The sequence below is a fragment of the Danio rerio genome, chromosome 19 (genome assembly GCF_049306965.1).
Source record: "Danio rerio strain Tuebingen ecotype United States chromosome 19, GRCz12tu, whole genome shotgun sequence".
In the NCBI taxonomy this organism is placed as follows: domain Eukaryota; kingdom Metazoa; phylum Chordata; class Actinopteri; order Cypriniformes; family Danionidae; genus Danio; species Danio rerio.
In genome coordinates this window covers 41362670-41381252 of record NC_133194.1, presented here as the reverse complement: position 1 = coordinate 41381252, position 18583 = coordinate 41362670, and the positions used below count along the sequence as shown (strand labels likewise).

General features: G+C 37.7%; 1 protein-coding gene across 50 annotated transcripts in view; it reads left to right on the top strand.

The window, feature by feature from the left end:
* Nucleotides 1–18583, top strand: part of adgrb2 (adhesion G protein-coupled receptor B2) — a 550430-nt gene that overhangs the window by 505277 nt on the left and 26570 nt on the right. For 18 of the 50 annotated variants that reach the window (XR_012395196.1, XM_073931866.1, XM_073931853.1 and 15 more), the window contains 6 exons: nucleotides 419–853; nucleotides 2394–2433; nucleotides 2614–2628; nucleotides 3599–4344; nucleotides 9269–9304; nucleotides 14614–14727. Coding sequence is in view for 48 of the 50 variants with exons in the window: in XM_073931866.1 (XP_073787967.1) it covers nucleotides 419–853; nucleotides 2394–2433; nucleotides 2614–2628; nucleotides 3599–4344; nucleotides 9269–9304; nucleotides 14614–14727 (1386 nt within the window). In the remaining 2 variants the exon portion in view is untranslated. Of the gene's footprint in view, nucleotides 1–418; nucleotides 854–2393; nucleotides 2438–2613; nucleotides 2629–3598; nucleotides 4345–9268; nucleotides 9305–14613; nucleotides 14728–18583 lie in introns of all 50 variants that reach the window. The other 32 variants (XM_073931885.1, XM_073931881.1, XM_073931880.1 and 29 more) reach the window with 7 other exon arrangements.

Genomic DNA, 18583 nt, shown 5'->3' with positions numbered 1-18583 from the left:
TTAAACATCATTTGGGAAATATTTAAAAAAAAAAAAATTTAAAAAGGGTGTTACTAATTCTGGCTTCAACTGTATATCAAATTATTTTTGAAGGTCAAACTGCTTAAAAAATTAACCTATCAATAATTATAGTATGTACATGAAAGCATTCAAGTAACATTCTTAGTACTTAAAACCTTATGGGGTATTTTAATATAGTTTTTAAGCCTGTTACTCAGAACCCTGCAGTGATTTGTTATGTCAAAGACTAGACTTGCTTGTAACCATGGTAACTACAGCAGGAACTCTCCAAGTGTGTGTGTGTGTGAATCAGTTTGGATGAGAGGGATCACTGCATCCTCCTCTCTGCATCCTCTTCACAACTCACCCCTCACTTTTTCTTTCTCTCTACTTTCTCTTCAATCTGCCCCATTACCAGCAGAGGTGCTCGCACCGTCCTAGTCTCTACAGTCAGGAGCAGTGTGGCTCGCTCCGATATTCACCCGGGTGCTGCCAAGGCTGCCACCAATCCTGCCCCGCCCACCCCCCACTAGCTTTGGCCAATCACGGTCACGGACACAGCCATAACCACGCCCATATTCTCCACCAGAACCACACTCAGACTCTCAACCACAACCATCTTATGAACCACAATCATGTCCATACTCTTGACAAGAACCACACGCAGACTTTGAACCACAACCACATTCATACACTCAACCACAACCATGCGCTCAACCACAACCATGCACTCAACCACAACCATGCGCTCAACCACAACCATGCGCTCAACCACAACCATGCGCTCAACCACAACCAAGCCCACATTCTCCACCAGAGCCAAAGCCTAGTCCTGGAGCAAAACCACATGACCGTACGTCTTTGAAATGAGCGTGTTTGCAGTAGAGTTAGTTCTGTCAATTTTAGAGTGTAGATGACAACCCAGTGTGAGCATATTAGCCGGCTAATTAGATAAGTGGCTAGCTGTGAGCAGATCCAACTTCAAGGTATTTAGTGCAAAGTAACTGCTTAGTTGCCGTGGCTGTGCGGTAGAGATTTTGCCTAGTCACAGGTGTTATTTCATCTCATGCATTTTCATTTCCATGTGCAGGTGTTCTTGTACATAGTTTTTTCTCGTTTCAGATGCTAAAATTGCTCAACAGTGTAATGCCCTGACTAAAGCACTGTTTTGAACTCCGTTGAGAGTCAATTCTTTTGGCAGAAGTAGCCGACACTGCATTCCAATGAGGGCCTGAGGTTAAAAAGAGCCACTCTAGGACAGACATTTTGGGTTTACCCTGAGGGACACAGTCAGTTTGTGTCCATTGTACTCGTACTATTTGTTTTGTTGTTTGGAAGATTAAGCCCAGCTGTGTCAGACTGCGGTATGCAAATGTATTTTCTCTTTGTTTCATTGTAATTAGTGCTGGTGCTAAGGGATCAGCTTTTTTATTGCAGAGGTGTTGCAGATGTGTTGCACTACACCAGGACTTTGTCGAAACACTGCTTATGCTAAATGTTGATTGCTAAAACTAGAATTTTGTTCCTTTTGATGGACTCTTTAACCACTTATGGCCCGTTTCCACTGAGTTGTACAGTACGGTATAGTTTGGTACGTTTTTATGGTCGTTTTCACTGTCAAAATGTATCAAAAAAGCGAACTATACCATACTACTTTTTAGATACCCTTTCGAAAGGGTACTTGGCACAACAAAAGGGGTATCAAAACGTTGTGCAAGATGAGCAGCTGGATGCTATAGGTTTACAGAGATACGTCACTAGCTCTTGCACAAGCCAGGAGAATGAAAACAGAGGAAGCACCAATTTTAAAAACCCAGCCGAGAGATTACACCGTAATAATAAATACATATAATAATGAGCCATGGTCAACCCGAGCTCTAACAAACTTTGTCGTCATCTACCCTGTGCCCCATAGTTGTCTACAAGGCCGTCTAATTTGTTTCATTTTCTCGAGAGAGCTCATGTGCGCATCTAAATTTGAAATGGCAAACTTCTTGAGCTAAAGATAATAAGGTGCGTGTGATTATTGAAGTGCGTCTGACATCCGATCCTTTCAGAAACGAACAAATGCGTGAAATAAACTAAGGAGAAGCCCAAAAAACAGATAAGCAAATGATTTCAGCAACCTAAAGCATAAAGCATACCACTGGCACCATTTTAGCAGTGGAAATGCAAGCCTAATAAAGGTGACCCGTACCAACCCAAACCGTACCATACTTAGTGGAGATGTACCAATAGTGTCTGTAACTGTGATCAGCCCCACCCCCCACCATAAGTTGTATAGTTGTGTAAATTATTAGGAAATTGTATCTATATATTTAGTTTAGTTATGGACAATTTGCCTTTCATAAGAAACTAATATAGTCTCTTTTGTCCTTCGTTCACCTGCACAGACGGACTTTGAGAAAGATGTGGACCTGGCATGCCAAACAGGTATGTTTCTTTCTGAAACTACCATTTTTGCTGTGCTGTCACTTTCCTACCTTAGTTGCTCCCTTATTATTTCACTTTCCTCACTGGTTCTTTCACATTGCCCTGGTTCTAATGCAGTTTGTCTGATTAAGTTAACGTAAACTTAAACCCTGCACATTATTGTCTTCCTCTCACTTGCAGAAAGAGGACACCCATGTAAGTCTCACTCTTAAGTTGGAACATTCATGTATGTATGTATGTGTGTATGTATGTATGTATGTATGCATGTATGTATGTAATTTGTTGCAATATTATTTCGTTGTATTGCATAAATTGGCATACATAACATGCATGTTTGCTTATTGATTACCATTCAGCATGTTAAAGCTTTCAGTTTAACCTGGAGGAATTACCATTATAGAAATATATACCTTATTAAATACCAACAGTTCGGTTATTACAGCTGATGTTTTTTTTTTTTGTCTTAGAGAAGCTGATTTGTGACTTGCCTTGCCTTGCCTTGGCCCAGTGTCCTACAGAGTTTAGTTCCAACCTGCTTGAACATACCTGCCAGAATGGTTCTAGTATACATAGGTAGAGCTTGATTAGCTTGTTCAGGTGTGTTTAATTAAGGTTGGAGCTAAACTCTTCAGGACACCGGCCCTCCAAGACCAAATTTGAGAACCCCTGCTGTAGTATATCTGAGGCGCCTTTTGCATGCTGAGACTCCCAACTATTAACTTACCTGCCTGAAAATATTTGTCCTTTCTTGCCCTCACTGCCTTCTGCATGCTTTGACCCTTTACTGAACTCTGACCTCTGCACCAACAAACTCCATTTCTACACACTGCAACTGAGCTCATTTTCTCTTTTCCCATCATTCCCTCCACTAATCGTATTCTTTTCACACCTACCTGAATCTTGCTTGCACTCCTACTGCTTCAACCTCTCTACAAAATATCCGGGCTCTATTCCTTTGGGAGTTCTTGTAAAACTGTTCTCCATCTCTCCCCTTTCTTTTCTATCATGTATCATTTCACCACTCAACTTTGTTATGGTTGGTTTCTCTTTGTCACTGTCCATCTGTGTGGTCTTGTGTACTCGACCTCTGCTCTGTCGTTTTCTTCCTCCCCACTTCTGTCTTTCTCTGTTCTCTTCCTCTCTTCCCTTCTTCTCCCTACCTCAGTCATCTTTAAGGAGGTGAACACCTGTAACCCTGCCACCATAACCGGAACCCTATCTCGCATCTCCCTGGATGACGAGGATGATCCCAAGTTGGCAGCTCATCAGGAAGGCGTTAATTTCAGCAGTTTGCCTGGAAACATCCCACCCCCTAACCTCCTGGTACAGGTACCTCCGTTGGGTCCCCTAAACGAGCTCAGCGAGCAGCCACTGAAGAAAGAGGTCAATGTGGAGCAACAAGGTCAGCATCAGCGATCTGGACCCATCTATCTGTGCACAGAGAGTGGGTTGGGTTGGGCCCGACCTAATCCTTCTTCCACCCAGGATTCAACTGGTGGAGGAGGTGGGGAAGGGGATTACATGGTGTTGCCACGTCGAACAGTCAGTCTAAAGCCCCCTCCTCCACCCCAGGATGAGGGGAAACCCCTAAACATTACAGTAGATGACCCCCCTTTTCCCCCACCCCCTTCACCAATGACTCTGCATCCAGCCGAGAGTGAAGCATACCCTGCAGACTTTGCAGCTACAGACCACATCAGCATGAACTTAAACCGCTCCTACAGCACGCTCAAACAGTTACCGGCCCATGCCGGACACACACACTCCCACACCAACACCCACACTCTGCAGGTCAAGCAGAATCGTCCTTCTGTCCGGCAGATCCTCACCTCGGGAACGGTGGAGCGCACCAGAACCCTTCCCCGCAACCTGGGCAGCACCAACACCAGCATCTCGGCTGGATCTTTGGAAGTAAGTAGAGGTTAAAGTAAGGGTTCATTCTTTCATAATCTAGAATCTCTGTCACTTTTTGAATGGCTCAGGGTATTTCAGAAACCACCCGTTGTTTGCAATTTTGACTTGAGACATATGGTAGGTGCACAATTGTGCTGTAATCTCCAGGAAAAAGGGAAAGAGGGACCTCATAGCAAAAAGAATCACGCTGGCAGGAAAATTTCAGGTAGATGAAAACGTAAATCAAACATCCAAGCTTGAATGCAGTTTTTGCACACAATAAACACAAACACACAAAGTTACAATTCTACATAGCAACAGACACATAATGAATGGGCTAGTTTTCCCAAAAAAAGGAAAATTGCCACAATTGGCATCATTGCCAACTTGCGTTTTCTATCAACCACGATAGATAGATAGATGGATGGATGGATGGATGGATGGATGGATGGATGGATGGATGGATGGATGGATGGATGGATAGATAGATAGATAGATAGATAGATAGATAGATAGATAGATAGATAGATAGATAGATAGATAGATAGATAGATAGATAGATAGATAGATAGATAGATAGATAGATAGATAGATAGATAGATAGATAGATAGATAGATAGATAGATAGATAGGTTTGTTTGTCTGTAGTTATTAGGGTACAAAACAACATTAAACCTCAACCCCTTTCCCCTCAAAGACGTCAATTTATGTTACGCTGACAAAAATTTTGTTTGTAATGATCCGACAGTGAGTAAATAATTCTTGACTGATCTCTTCCCTTGAGGTGTTGTAACAGGAGAGCAACACCAAAGCCGAATAATCTTATTAGTAATGTCTCCTTTCATTTCGGGGACTGGATGATGGTACATCATCTGTAGTCTCGGGGACGTCATACATACTGATCATCTAGCATCACCCTCATCATCAGTCTGTCACAGGAATGCATTCAGGTGTGCCTTCTATACCCCGAATCCCCTGTCAACATGATGTTACACAACTTAGTGAGTGCATCGGAGTGTGTGCGTGTGTATGCAGTTGCGCTTCTCTCTATAATTACACTACAGCCCCACAAGGAGGGACAGCAGATGGTGAGAGCGAAACAGCCAGAGGAAGTGCCTGGGTGAGCCTGTGCTCCTTCATTACCGGACACAAAACCTTCCCGCTCTGTCCCTACACATAGTTCTTGGGACTAGGGCATGAAGTGCTAAATGATGTTAGATGTCAAACTATAAATATGTATACATACAGTTGAAGTTTGAATTATTAGCCCCCCTGTTTATTTTTTTCCCAGTTTCTCTTTAAGAGAGCAGATTTTTTCAACACATTTTTAAACCTAATAGTTTTAATAACTCATCTCTAATAGCTGATTTATTTTATCTTTGCCATGATGACAGTAAATAATATTTTATTACATATTTTTCAAAACACTTGTATACAGCTTAAAGTGAAATGTAAAGGCTTAACTGGGTTAATTAGGTTAACTAGGCAGGTTAGGGTAATTAGGCAAGTTATTTTATTATGATAGTTCTGTAGGTTATCAAAAATATATAGCTTAAAGGGGCTAATAATTTTGACCTTAAAATTATTTTTTAAAATTTAAAAACTGCTTTTATTCTAGCCAAAATAAAACAAATAAGACTTTCTTAATATAATATATAAAAATATTATCAGACATACAGTGAAAATTTATTTGCTCTGTTAGACATCACTTTAGAAATATTTTAAAAAGAAAAAAAAAATCAAAGGGGAGTCTTCAACTTTATATATAATTAGTCTAAATTGTTATTCAAAATGTAGTAATCTAAGAACAATCTTCTTTTCTTTTTTTCAGCGGGTGTCACTCTTTATATTACACATCCACAGGGTTTAAGACCTTATTTAATGCCTATATTTATCATCCATTCTCCATTTTCATTTCTCCCAATTTCACATACTCACAAGTGCCTATGCACCGAAAATGCAAGTATATATCCTTCTGTATAATATCTTCAATGATAAGGCTGCAGTGAGGCAGTTTGATTTTTAAAACTTCACTTTTCCTCTGAAGAACTCAGTGGCTTAAGTTTGGTGTCTTAAAGTTTGGGTCACACAGGGAAAAGTTCCTTAGTGTTGGTATTGACATCAACTCCAATGGGATTTGTAGTTCCTTGGCTTGCAGTCACCTAACTCACCCGGTGACACCTGAAGCAACTCCACTTTGTAAACAGCTAACTTGTCACACTTTAAACAAGGTACATGCTGTGCCTCATACACATCCTCCCTTTGTGAGCACCATGTGCCTAGGTCATGACTGCTTTGTGTCTGTGAGTTGGAGCTTGTGACAAATTGCCATACAGTGTCAGAAAATATCGGCTAACTGTGTGTTTTGAAGAACCTAAACTCTTTTTGTTACACATATTTCTGTTATATCTCTGTTATATGACATTTTAACTCTCAATTACTGGAAATAAAAATATTCCAGAGGGCGCAGGTGTAGGAAACCTTGTAAAAGTGGCTACATTATATTTTTAAGAGAAAGTTCAACCAAAATGATTATTCTGTCATTGTTTACAGAACTTGTTCCAGACCTATTTGAGTTTATTTCTGACATTGAAATCAGGAAGATATTCTGAAGAATGTTTGAAATGGGATCTATTGACTTCTATAGTATTTTTTCTACTATGGATATCGATGGTTACTACTGTACTTTCCATATTTCTTTTATATATATATATATATATATATATATATATATATATATATATATATATATATATATATATATATATATATATATATATATATATACATACATACATATATATATATATATATATATATATATATATATATATATATATATATATATATATATATATATATATGCACATTTTTGTGAACTACACCTTTTTCAATGGACAATAACTACAATTCAACTTACAGCACTGGTTTAAAAAAAAAACATATTCTCAGACTTCAGACATTCATACAGATTTAAAATCAGTGATTTGTGCATTTCTTCAGAACTTCCTGTTGCTACATATCCAATTTTTGGTTTTAAGCCTTTATACCAAATATATGATAGTTCTTGATGTGTTTGTGAATCTGTCATGTCACAGACTCACACAGCTTGGCTCACCCTGTATGTGCTGCTATAGGTGGCTCAGTGACCTGCACTGTTAGGTCATTTGTTTTCTAGGACAAGGTAATCAAGTAATCTCATTTTCCAAGTACAAATATATGTTTCTAAATCAATTAAACTAATTTTAAACCATGCTTTGTATTGTTACAATGTAACAGTGACAATTTAATTATTTATTTTTTTCTGGATTCAGACTACACAATATCACCCTAATTTTGTCATAATTAATGTAAGGTGTTCCATTGATTTTGTAAATGTCAAAGGAAATTGAAACTCAAGAACCAATTATTTTATAGTGTCAAAGTGGAAAGTTTTCTGTTCTGTCTGTTCATTGTCCATTTAAACAACACCTTTGCATTGTTATGATATTGGTAGTTTGTGAGCCATGTATAAAATGAAATAAAATATCCTCTTTTTAAATAAATTAAATTAAATAAATAATTAAATTAAATAAAATTTTCCTCTTTACATTGTAAAAGTGCACAAAGGCACGCACATCACTCTAAATGGGTGCTCAGGCAAACAGCAAAAACTGCACAAATATATTGCAAAAATAAATTCATAAAGGCGGCAACACCATAGCTCCAAAAATACCAATTTATTAAATTAAAAAGGCTAACACAAAGCATGTAACATTTCAAGCAAAAAAAATAATCACATTTAAGTGGATTGAACATACATTTTTTAAGGTGTCACAAAAAAATAATTGTGTTGTTTCATCTCATTTTAAATAAGTAGTTTAAACAAACAGCAAATGTCATTTTTTTGAGTGTATGATCAGCAGTTAACTCAATGATGGTTATTTTAAGTAGCAGCGGTCGGTCAAATAATGCAATTTTAATACAAATTAGCCACTAATTTACCAAAATTATTAAATAGATACATTGTCCTGTGAGATTGGGTTGTCTGACCCTTTTTGACTCTGTAACCCATTTCAGGTTGCCATGGAAATAGATAAATAGGATCTCACTTTTTGAGTAATGTTGTGGGAGTACATATTAAAAGCAGGGTGCGAATTACAGGGGGGGTTCTAATTAATACTTGATCGCCAGGACATCGACCCTCTTGGACCGACTTTGGACAACCCTTATTTAAATACTGAGAGTTTCCTCTGATTTGTATCTTATAATAATATATTAAAAAAATAATAATATAAATAATTAAAATAATAGATAAAACAAATATACAGTTGACCACCCCTATAACGATTCGTACAACTGTAAATACAATATTGGACCAAAAAGTTGGAAACCTGCAGATCTACATCATGTTTGTTTCTACATATAGCCCAAAAGTAAAATTAAACTATGCTGCATAGTTTGTATAGTTCGACCCATAGTAACCTCAGAAATAGCAAACAAGAGTATACTATAGGTCAGAATACACCTAATATCCCTCTAAACACTGAAACTTATAATCTAATTATCAGATCTAATTGAACTAAAAAAAATACATAAATATAATTAACTGAAACTTGAATTACACAAACTAACATTAACAAAAAAGGTGACCCCCCTGATCGTCAATGTGTAATTCGTACCTTGATTAAAAGTAGTCTATCGTTCTTCTCCGACACCATTCAATAATTATTGAATTATTTAACATTTTTTTGCACGTGAAACACCTGCCCAACGGCCCAAAGGTGTTCATAAAAAGGCCTCCTGGAAAACCACAGTTCAGTCAATTGAGAAGTATTGCATTCTCCCTCCACCTGCATGAGAGACAAATGCGTCATGGGCGCCAGAGCCTAAGTAAACTCAGGGTCTTAAAGATGTGCACTTGTGATTGATGGTGTCTTCTCTCCCCCTCCCCTTCCCCCAGAGGAAAAGAGTACGGTACTCTGAGCTGGACTTTGAGGTAAGACCCGTCCCCATCTGTCCTTAGACTGGTGTTTGTGCTTCCGTCCAACACTAGCTAGAGATTTTGGACTTGTACAAGAGTCAATGATAGTCGCCGCTTTTTTGCTTGTTCCCCTGTCATGCATTTAGTATTAGCAACAATCCTATCCATGGCAGAACTGCTCAGTGTTTCACATGCCTTGATTCCTTGGGCTTTTTATTGGCGTTATTACAGAATAGGGTGGCCATATATAGACATTATGTATTTTCCTTTTTTATTTTCTTTCTGTGTAGTCATTTACTCTCCATTGGAGTAACATATTTCATATTGTAAAAAAGGTTATCACATCGCCTAACCCTAAACCATACCTGAAAAAATTTGTCTTTCAAATTCTGGTGGGGGATTTGTTTGAATAAAACAGTTGAGAACTGGGTTAGTAACTGTACTGTGGTATTAGTAACTGTACTATGGACCGGATTTCGGGCAGTCAGGTACTATCCAAAAGTTGGATGCTACCAAAGCTGGTGACCCGGGGGAGTTACAGACCGTACTAAAAAGCTGAGGACTGGTGGCAGGGTGAAATTATAGGAGTTTTACAGAAGAAATGGCAAAACGGGAGGGTGGCGGGAAACTCCCAGGAGTTTTGGCAGGTATACCCAAAACCCAACCCTCACTGAATGGCACACCTATGGCACATTTAAATTGCAAAAAAAGACAGTTTTAAATTTGATCTTGACAATTTTTTAAATTATGGGAACACAGGGATTGTCCTCATAAACTACCTCACAATTGTAATACATAGGTCAGACACATGTCATTAGACAGTTTGGTTCCTGACAAACAACCAGTAAACCTATGGCACATTTAAATTGCAAAAAAGACACTGTTAAGTTTGATTTTAACAATTTTGAAATATGGCAACAGGGATTGTCCTTATAAACCACCTCAAGATAGTAATACCTAGGTCAGACACGTGTCATTACACAGTTTGGGTCCTCATAAACAACCAAAACCAGTACACACATATAAAAAAAGAGATTATTTTTAGTAAGCCTGTAACAACCACTTCAGTCAGTGATGGAAAAATGTAGCCATTTCATGAACTTCATAAAAGTTTTGCCTGCTTTAGAATCACATGGCATTACAAGGCCTACTTTGAATTCAGACATGTCATAACACAGTTTGGTACCTCTTAAACAACCCAACCCTCACAGTAATCATATGGTACATTTTAATTGCAAAAACGACCGTGTTAAGTTTGATTTTAACAGTTCTGAGTTATGGGGACATACGGCTTGTCCTCATAAAACACCTCAACATTGTAATACATAGGTCAGACACATGTCATTACACAGATTGGTTCCTCATAAACAACCTAACCCTCACAGTAAGCATATAGTACAATTGAAATGCAAAAAAAAGACCATGTTAAGTTTGATTTAAACAGTTTTGGGTTATGAGGACATAGGGATTGTCCTTATGAAACACCTCAACATTTTAATGCATAGGCTAGACACAGGTCATTACACAGTTTGGTTCCTCTTAAACAACCAAAACCAGTAAACACACAAGAAAAGTGATTATTTGTTGTAAGCCTATTACAACTACTTCAGCCAGTGATGGAAAAGTGTTGAATGCTTTAGAATCACATGGCATCACACGCCTAGTTGTGTAAAGGTAATCTCTTTTATTTTGGAATAAAAGTCTTTTAGATGCATATGACCATACCTGTTTATGTACAGTAAATAGCACTATGATATATATATATATATATATATATATATATATATATATATATATATATATATATAYACACACACACACACACACACACACACACACACACACACACACACATATATATATATATATATATATATATATATATATATATATATATATATATATATATATATATATATATGTATTGATATATTAGAGCTGTTAACCTACACTGGTCCCACGGTTTGGTTCAGTTCCGATTATCATGCCATCTATTCGGTTCAATTCAATATCTCAACTCATCTCGGTGCATTGACGATGCTTTCCATACGCAGTTTTATATTTTCTTCACAGCACCAATTCCTTTATTACAATGTATAAATATATTTATATTATATACTATTTGTAATACAATTTTGCATTTTAATACAAACAGTAAGATATATAAACTGTACCTTAAACAACATGAGCATTTATAACAAATAATATAAACAAATATAAATATCTCGCTCGTTTTCTCTAACACTCATTTGATTGGTCACACGCTCAACAGAAAGGGCTGCGATTGGCTCTTGCGCGCTGTGACAGATGAGTGACACTGGTAAATGGCAGCGGCGATCACAGCTGATCCATGATAGACATGGTGGAGAAAACTCTGCAGACACACGCTCGTGTCTGTATCCAGAAGTATCACTTTAACAGCCGAGAGGAGAGGAAAAGTTATACCTGCAGGTCAAATGGGCCACAGTGAGAGAGAGAGAGAGAAATAGAGAGAAAAATTTACTTTCATTGTCCCAATCCCAGTAAAATAGGGGCTTCTGCTGTAAGTGTCAGTGAAAGACTGTCCAGCAAACACACACCCAGTGAAACTGTGCACAGTATCTGCATTTTTAAGTAGTTGGAGCATTGTAAATACCCGCGCTCGCCTCCCTCGCCATAGTAAGCTACCGCGACATAGCGCATATGAGATAAATGACGTCAGTACACAATAACCGGTTATGATTATTACTAAACCGATACCGAATTGTCCGCGTCTGTATCACGGTGCACCGAAGAAACAATCATTTTTGACACTCCTAATATATATATATGATATATGATGGATACTCCTAATATATATACTTATTTTTTTTCTTAATTCCAATCTATCTCCATTAATCTTTTAATAAGTGTCAACATTTATCGGTCAATGGCGTCCTTGTTTTTTTGAGAAATACAAGTGTCTTCCGAGATAAGTCTGACACTTTAGATTAAGACAAATAGTTGCATATATACAGCTTTAATATTATTATTGATTAATCTTTTGTATGTGTCACCACATGCAGTTTTTGTGTGACCCACAGATTGAGCTCAGACATCTAGAGACTGAAGAAGACCTTTCTATACTGGTTTATTTTACTTTATCTGGATTTCTCAAAAGCACTGCAAGCTACGTTGATCATAAAAACAATCAGTGTTATCAGTGATTCTACAATCTTGGGTTACAATGCTTTTGGGAAAGCAGTCCATTTGTAGATCACAAAACTATGTTTTGTGAAAGATTCAAGACGTTACTCACCAGAATTGTATAAATTATATGTACAAAGAGCTTTCCATGTCAAATATCTGGTCACCGTATTTCAAAGTGACATTTCCGTTATGTCATCCCAAAAGGGTGCTACCTAATGACTAAACATGGCATGCTTTAAAGCACGCTTCTGAAAACAGCAGGATGATGGCTGCTGAAACACTGAAACAGCGTACAGCTCTAAGTGTGGTGTGAGTGGCATTATTGTGTGTGAAAGAGATAGATAGCATAATGAGACGAATAGAAAGTGCACGTGTGTGACTGAGGCAGCCTGGAGGGCACCTCCATGGAATGATCACCTGGCAGGATCCAGCAAATCTCCAGTCTCCAGCCGCCAAATCCATTTCCCTCCCAGAACACACTTGTGTGCTTTTAAACCAGCAGTTCTTCAATTATGCTTGAAAGCTTAAGTTAAGTGATGACTGGATATTTGCTCTCCAGTATGGAGGCTTCTTCTCAAACTGAGGTATGTCTTGTTACTAACACATTTAGATGCTTTTAGAGCTTCATAACATCTTTCATCATAGTCAGTGCTGCATGAGACGACCCCCCTCCTGTCCCCATAAATAAATGAGGCCTGTCAGTGGACTAAAATAGGTTTATGTTGTTGTTGCAATGGTGAATTTCTTAATTATTAGGTGAATTTCTAAATTATGCTTTTTTTTTTTGTTTGTTTAAAATGATGTGCCTTAACTTTTAACGCATTCAATTATTTATTTTAAAAATAATTAAAAATATATATATAAAATTTAATAAAATGTTAAAAAGTTTTAAAAATCAAACAAATTATCAGTTAGTGTTTGGGCTGGATTGTTGTTTGTAATTTGCATGCATTTTTTTTCACTTACTTCAATAATTGCATCTGCGTTGTCTTTTACAGTATATATATATATATTTTTTATTTAACCAATGGCTTAAACCAGATCACTCTTAACTGATACTAATAATAAAAAATTTGGCTCATAAAATGTAGAGCTTCAATACAATCATTATATATATATATATATATATATATATATATATATATATATATATATATATATATATATATATATATATATATATATATATATGTGTGTGTGTATGTATGTTTGACCATTATCACAGGAGTAGCAGTGCAATATGGCTGTATATCGGCATAGGTGGGAGGTTTGCGTTGGCTCAAGGTTGCAGGCAATGACAATATACAGCCATATCGCACTGCTACGAGTGTGATATTGCGTTTATACAACAGTTCAATAGCAAAATTGTGTATATAAAATAAAAATCTAACAGAGAGTCTAAAAAATAATTTTGTATGAGGAACTACTTTCTTCTGCTATTCCTTCAGATCTGCAGCTGACTTCAGAACAGCATAAACTGTTACTACCAAACAAACGTGACTTTAGAGCAAGTGTTTGAATGATTCTCTAGTGTAATGTCTAAAGTGATGACAAAACAGGTGCCTTTGCTAACATTTTAAGATTAAAATGCTGAACGGCATGAAATTCCCTCAGTCTACAGAGATTTCCCAGTATTTCTCTGTTGCAAATAAAATAACTAGCTGTGAAATTCATTTCTTACTGTTGTTTGGAAGAAAAACGGTCGAATATAAAAATCTAAAACTTAACTAACCTCCGACTGGCTGTGTTCCTAACTCAACAGAATCTATGTAGCTAGTTAAAATTATAAAATAAATAAACTTAAAAAAATAATCGGATCAAATTAAATTGTGATGCTGCGTATTTAGACTCTTTTTGCAATTCACTTTATTCACGATAACATTTCTTGCCCGTTAGTATTGTGGGGCATGTTTAAAACAATCCCCTCTGTTCATTTCCAACCCTGGGTGGAAGTGTCTGTGACTCTTTAACCAGACAATCTTTAATCCCCATCCGAACGCCACTCTTCGAAAGAATGAGTGTTTGTGCTGACCCCTATTTTGAAGTTCCCTTGACTATAGTCAACCCAGCTCCACCCCGGCCTGCCCTTTCTTATTTTTCATTTCGTTTGTTTCTTTCTTTTTTTTTTCTTTATTTGTTGTTCCCCTTCCTTACAGAAAGTGATGCACACTCGCAAAAGACACTCAGAGCTGTACCATGAACTCAACCACTCCACCAAGTTCCACACCATAGACAGGTATAACAGGGACCCTGCCATGTCCTCCTTCAAGGTAAGAGCAATCTAACCTGCGACCCCACCCCCTGACACCTCGAAATTGTACATCACCCTGTGTTTACTAAAGTCAGGCATAACCGCATCTACTAAAGCAATAATAACTGGAGCACTAAATCATTTAATGTGCCTGAATTACTAATGAAATTTACATAATTCATAACTGAAGTTTAAAAAAGGGGTTTTGGGGAAGTTTTAATGTTTTAATTAATGTTAACCTGCAGTGTAAATAACAGTGATGAAGATTCATACAAAACAAATTAGATACTAAATAAATTAAATATGATTCAAATGCATATGCTGTCTTTATATTGACATATAAACCCTGAAACGGAAATGTAAAAATCTGTCATTGTTTATTCACTCACATTTTGTTCCTGGGTATGTGGAACGTTTGTAACTGAACACAAAGGAGGTTTTCACACTGGAAATGGTCAACCCTGGGTCATGCTTAACCCTGGATAAACAGAATCCTGGGTTATATGTCATCCTGTTTCACACTGCTCATACTAAACCATGGGTTACCCAATAATCCTGGGCATTTATTTACAAACGTTTTACACTGTACAGTCCTAAACCCTGGGTTAATGTTCATATTTGCAATGTCACAGTTGCTGGTTGGACGAAAAACAGGCATCCGTGTTTTGACATTTTTTCTTACTACATAGGATGTGTTCGAAATTGCCTTCTACTCAATAGATACTGGATTTGAATTAGAATTGTCATGATCACTCGACCTACCCACGTCAGTTGCGTCACTTCACTCATTTATGAATTCTCCTGTAGTGCATCATGAAATAGTGTATCAGTCAGAATCTCGTAGCAGGTCATCTAAGAACTACCTGCATATTGTTTTTAGAATTCTATGAATTCAGACATATTACTTGGCTTGCATACTGATTTTTAGTCAACTATATAGTATGGAACTATGCGATTTCGGACGCAGCCTTAAAGCCTGTGCATACCGAGACGTTTTTTTACTTGTGTTTTCCGTCAACGTTTAACGCCTTGTCACTATATAAAGGGCGTCAATGTGATTGTGCACACCAACGGCCAAAACGGCAGGCGCAAAAGCGTCATTTTTTAAAAAACGCCTCATGCTGGTTTTTTTTTTTTTTTTGACGTGCCGCGTTAAAACCTTCTCCGCCAATCAGGTTGGCACTTTTGTTCATGTGCACGGAGCTGCTGAAGTTGCAGTAAACAGCACTTGCAAGCCATCAAGTGCAAAACTGTTAATGCAAGCGCACATTGAAGAAGATGCCCAGAGGTGATATGAACGTGGAGCTGCTTATTGCTTGGTGAACAATAATAATTTCTTCATCGCTAGAGCTGGAGCTGCTACGTGAACCATCTATGCTTGTTCGAGTCACCAGTAACTTTAACAATAAGCGTGTAAACTTCCTCTTTTCCTCTTCTTCAGTGTTACAAGCGGGTGTCAGAAGCTTAAAGTTGTGTAGCGCCATCTAACGTCAAGGAGGGATTTTGCATACTCTTTTGCTTGACGCCAGTGAAAATCGCTTGGGTTTGAATGCAGAAAAACGTCTCGTAAAATGCTGACGATAAAGACGCCGATGTCTTTTCCTAATGTTACCTCTGTGTACATTACACAAAAAGTTTTTTTTTCACAAAAACTTCAAACTTTTTTCACACTGAAACAGTTAACCCTGGGTCATCCTAAACCCTGAAGAAACTGAATTCTGGGTTATCTGTCATCACGTTAAACACTGCTCATGCTAAACCCGGGGTTAACGAATAATCCTGGGCATTTATTTACACACATTTCACACTGCACATTCCTAAACCCCGGATAATTGTTCTTATTTGCATATTGGTGATGTCGCTGTTGCTGATTGAATAAATAGCAGCTAGATAAATGTTTTGACATTTCTTACTACACAGGCTGCGTCTGAAATCGCCTATTAGTCAGTAGGTAGTGCATTTGAATTAGAATTTACTACTCGATCGTTAGAACAGTATGTTCTATACAGTATGAATGGGAACTCTAAATCATTTTGTCATGATCACGTGACCTACCCACGTCAGTTGCGTTACTTCACTCCCATTCATGAGGTCCATGGGATAGCGTAGTGTCTATTGGATGCGCACTTCAGAATTTCGCCGGAAGTCATCCAAGTATTACTTGCATACTGTTTTTTGAATTCATTGACATATTACTCGGCTCGCAAACTGTTTTTTAGTGTACTATATAGAACAGATATGCGATTTTGGATGCAGCCTCAGTCTTTTTTAGTCTTTTTAGTCTTTCCCTAATGATGTTTACATTACACAAAAGGGTTTTTCACACTGGAAATAGTGAACCCTGTTTATGGCATACTATATAGTGTGGAAGTATGCAATTTCGGACTCAGCCTTAAGGCTTGTTTACACAGAGACATTTTTTGCTCGCGTTTTTTATCAACATTTAAAGCCTCGTGACTAAATAAAGGGCGTCAATGTCATCGTGCACACGATGCGCCAGGTCAAAACCTTCTCCACCAACCTTCTTCACCAATGGAGCTGCTTATTGCTCTGGTGAACAATAATCTTTGTCGCTAAAGATGGAGCTGCTACTTGAACCATCCATAACAACAAGCGTGTCAACTATGTCTTCTTCTTCTGTGTTACAAACGGGTTTCAGAAGCTTAAAGTTGTGTAGTGCCATCTGACGTCAAGGAGTGATTTTGCATACTCTTCTGCTCGATGCCAGTAAAATTGCTTGGGTTTGAATCAGGAAAAACGTCTTGAAAAACACTGACGATAAACAAGCGTCCCGGTGTTTACGAGCCTTTAGTCTTTATTGTCGTTTCTGTTTGCATTTTGTAATGTGATGCAAATCTTGCTGCTCAATTTCTAATTGGCTGCGTTTGTTGCCAAACGTCCAGCAGCATCAAGCAAACACTGCCCTGTTTAACACTCAATAAATAAGACTGCAATGTATGGTTAGCTTTGTAGCAGAGTTTCATAAAACTTGGGTAAAATTATAGCATGTCTTCTTCAGGATTAAAAGCAGTATTTAGAATGGCAGTAACCTGGGCTTAGTGAGCGGTGTGAAAAGAATTAAAAAAATGTACTGTATATGTTTGAAGCAGTATGTCAATAAAAATAGGACATAGATTTTTGCCAAAAGTGGATCAATATGATACAAAGTCGGGCACTAATGCAGTCTATAAATGATGACAGATTTTTGGGTAAACTTTCCTTTTAAAAAAATAAAGTGAGTTCTTTTCTGGTATTTAAATTTTAGATGAGCAAAATGTAATCATACATCCACTTGGTGTTCAGGAAACACGTGTTTTTCAGAGCATGCACTGCTTACCATTTCCCCAAGCGGTGTGTTTTGTACGCTAATTAATACAGTATTAATAGCTGGATCATATTCAGTCTCCCGCCATTAAGCTTCTCCAATACACCTGCCTGCTCCAGCGCTGCCTCCAATCTGCTTTCCCTGAAAGAGCTGACTGTTCATCTTTATATTAGCTAGACTGCTGAATCTTTAATGTCCTATTAGCAGAAGGAGCATTGCAAACATCTATACACCAGCGTTCGGAGGCTTTTGGCATTAAGATTTAAAAGCAAATGCCCTTTGGAAAAATTAACTCACTGTAATTTGCGACAAGTGTATACTTTGGTGGCATTTGCCACATGCTCACTCACTTTTCATTTGGATCATGCTGTCTGCAGCCTCAGTTACGGTCCATTTAAGGCTTTTAGATGCTTGTGCTGGATTACATTCCACCAGAGGCGTGTCCTGATTGGCCACCCATCGGTTCTGAAACATGAGTAATATGTGACCCTGGACAATGAAACAAAAACCAGTCATAGTGGTCAATTTTTTAGGTTTATACTGGGGTGTG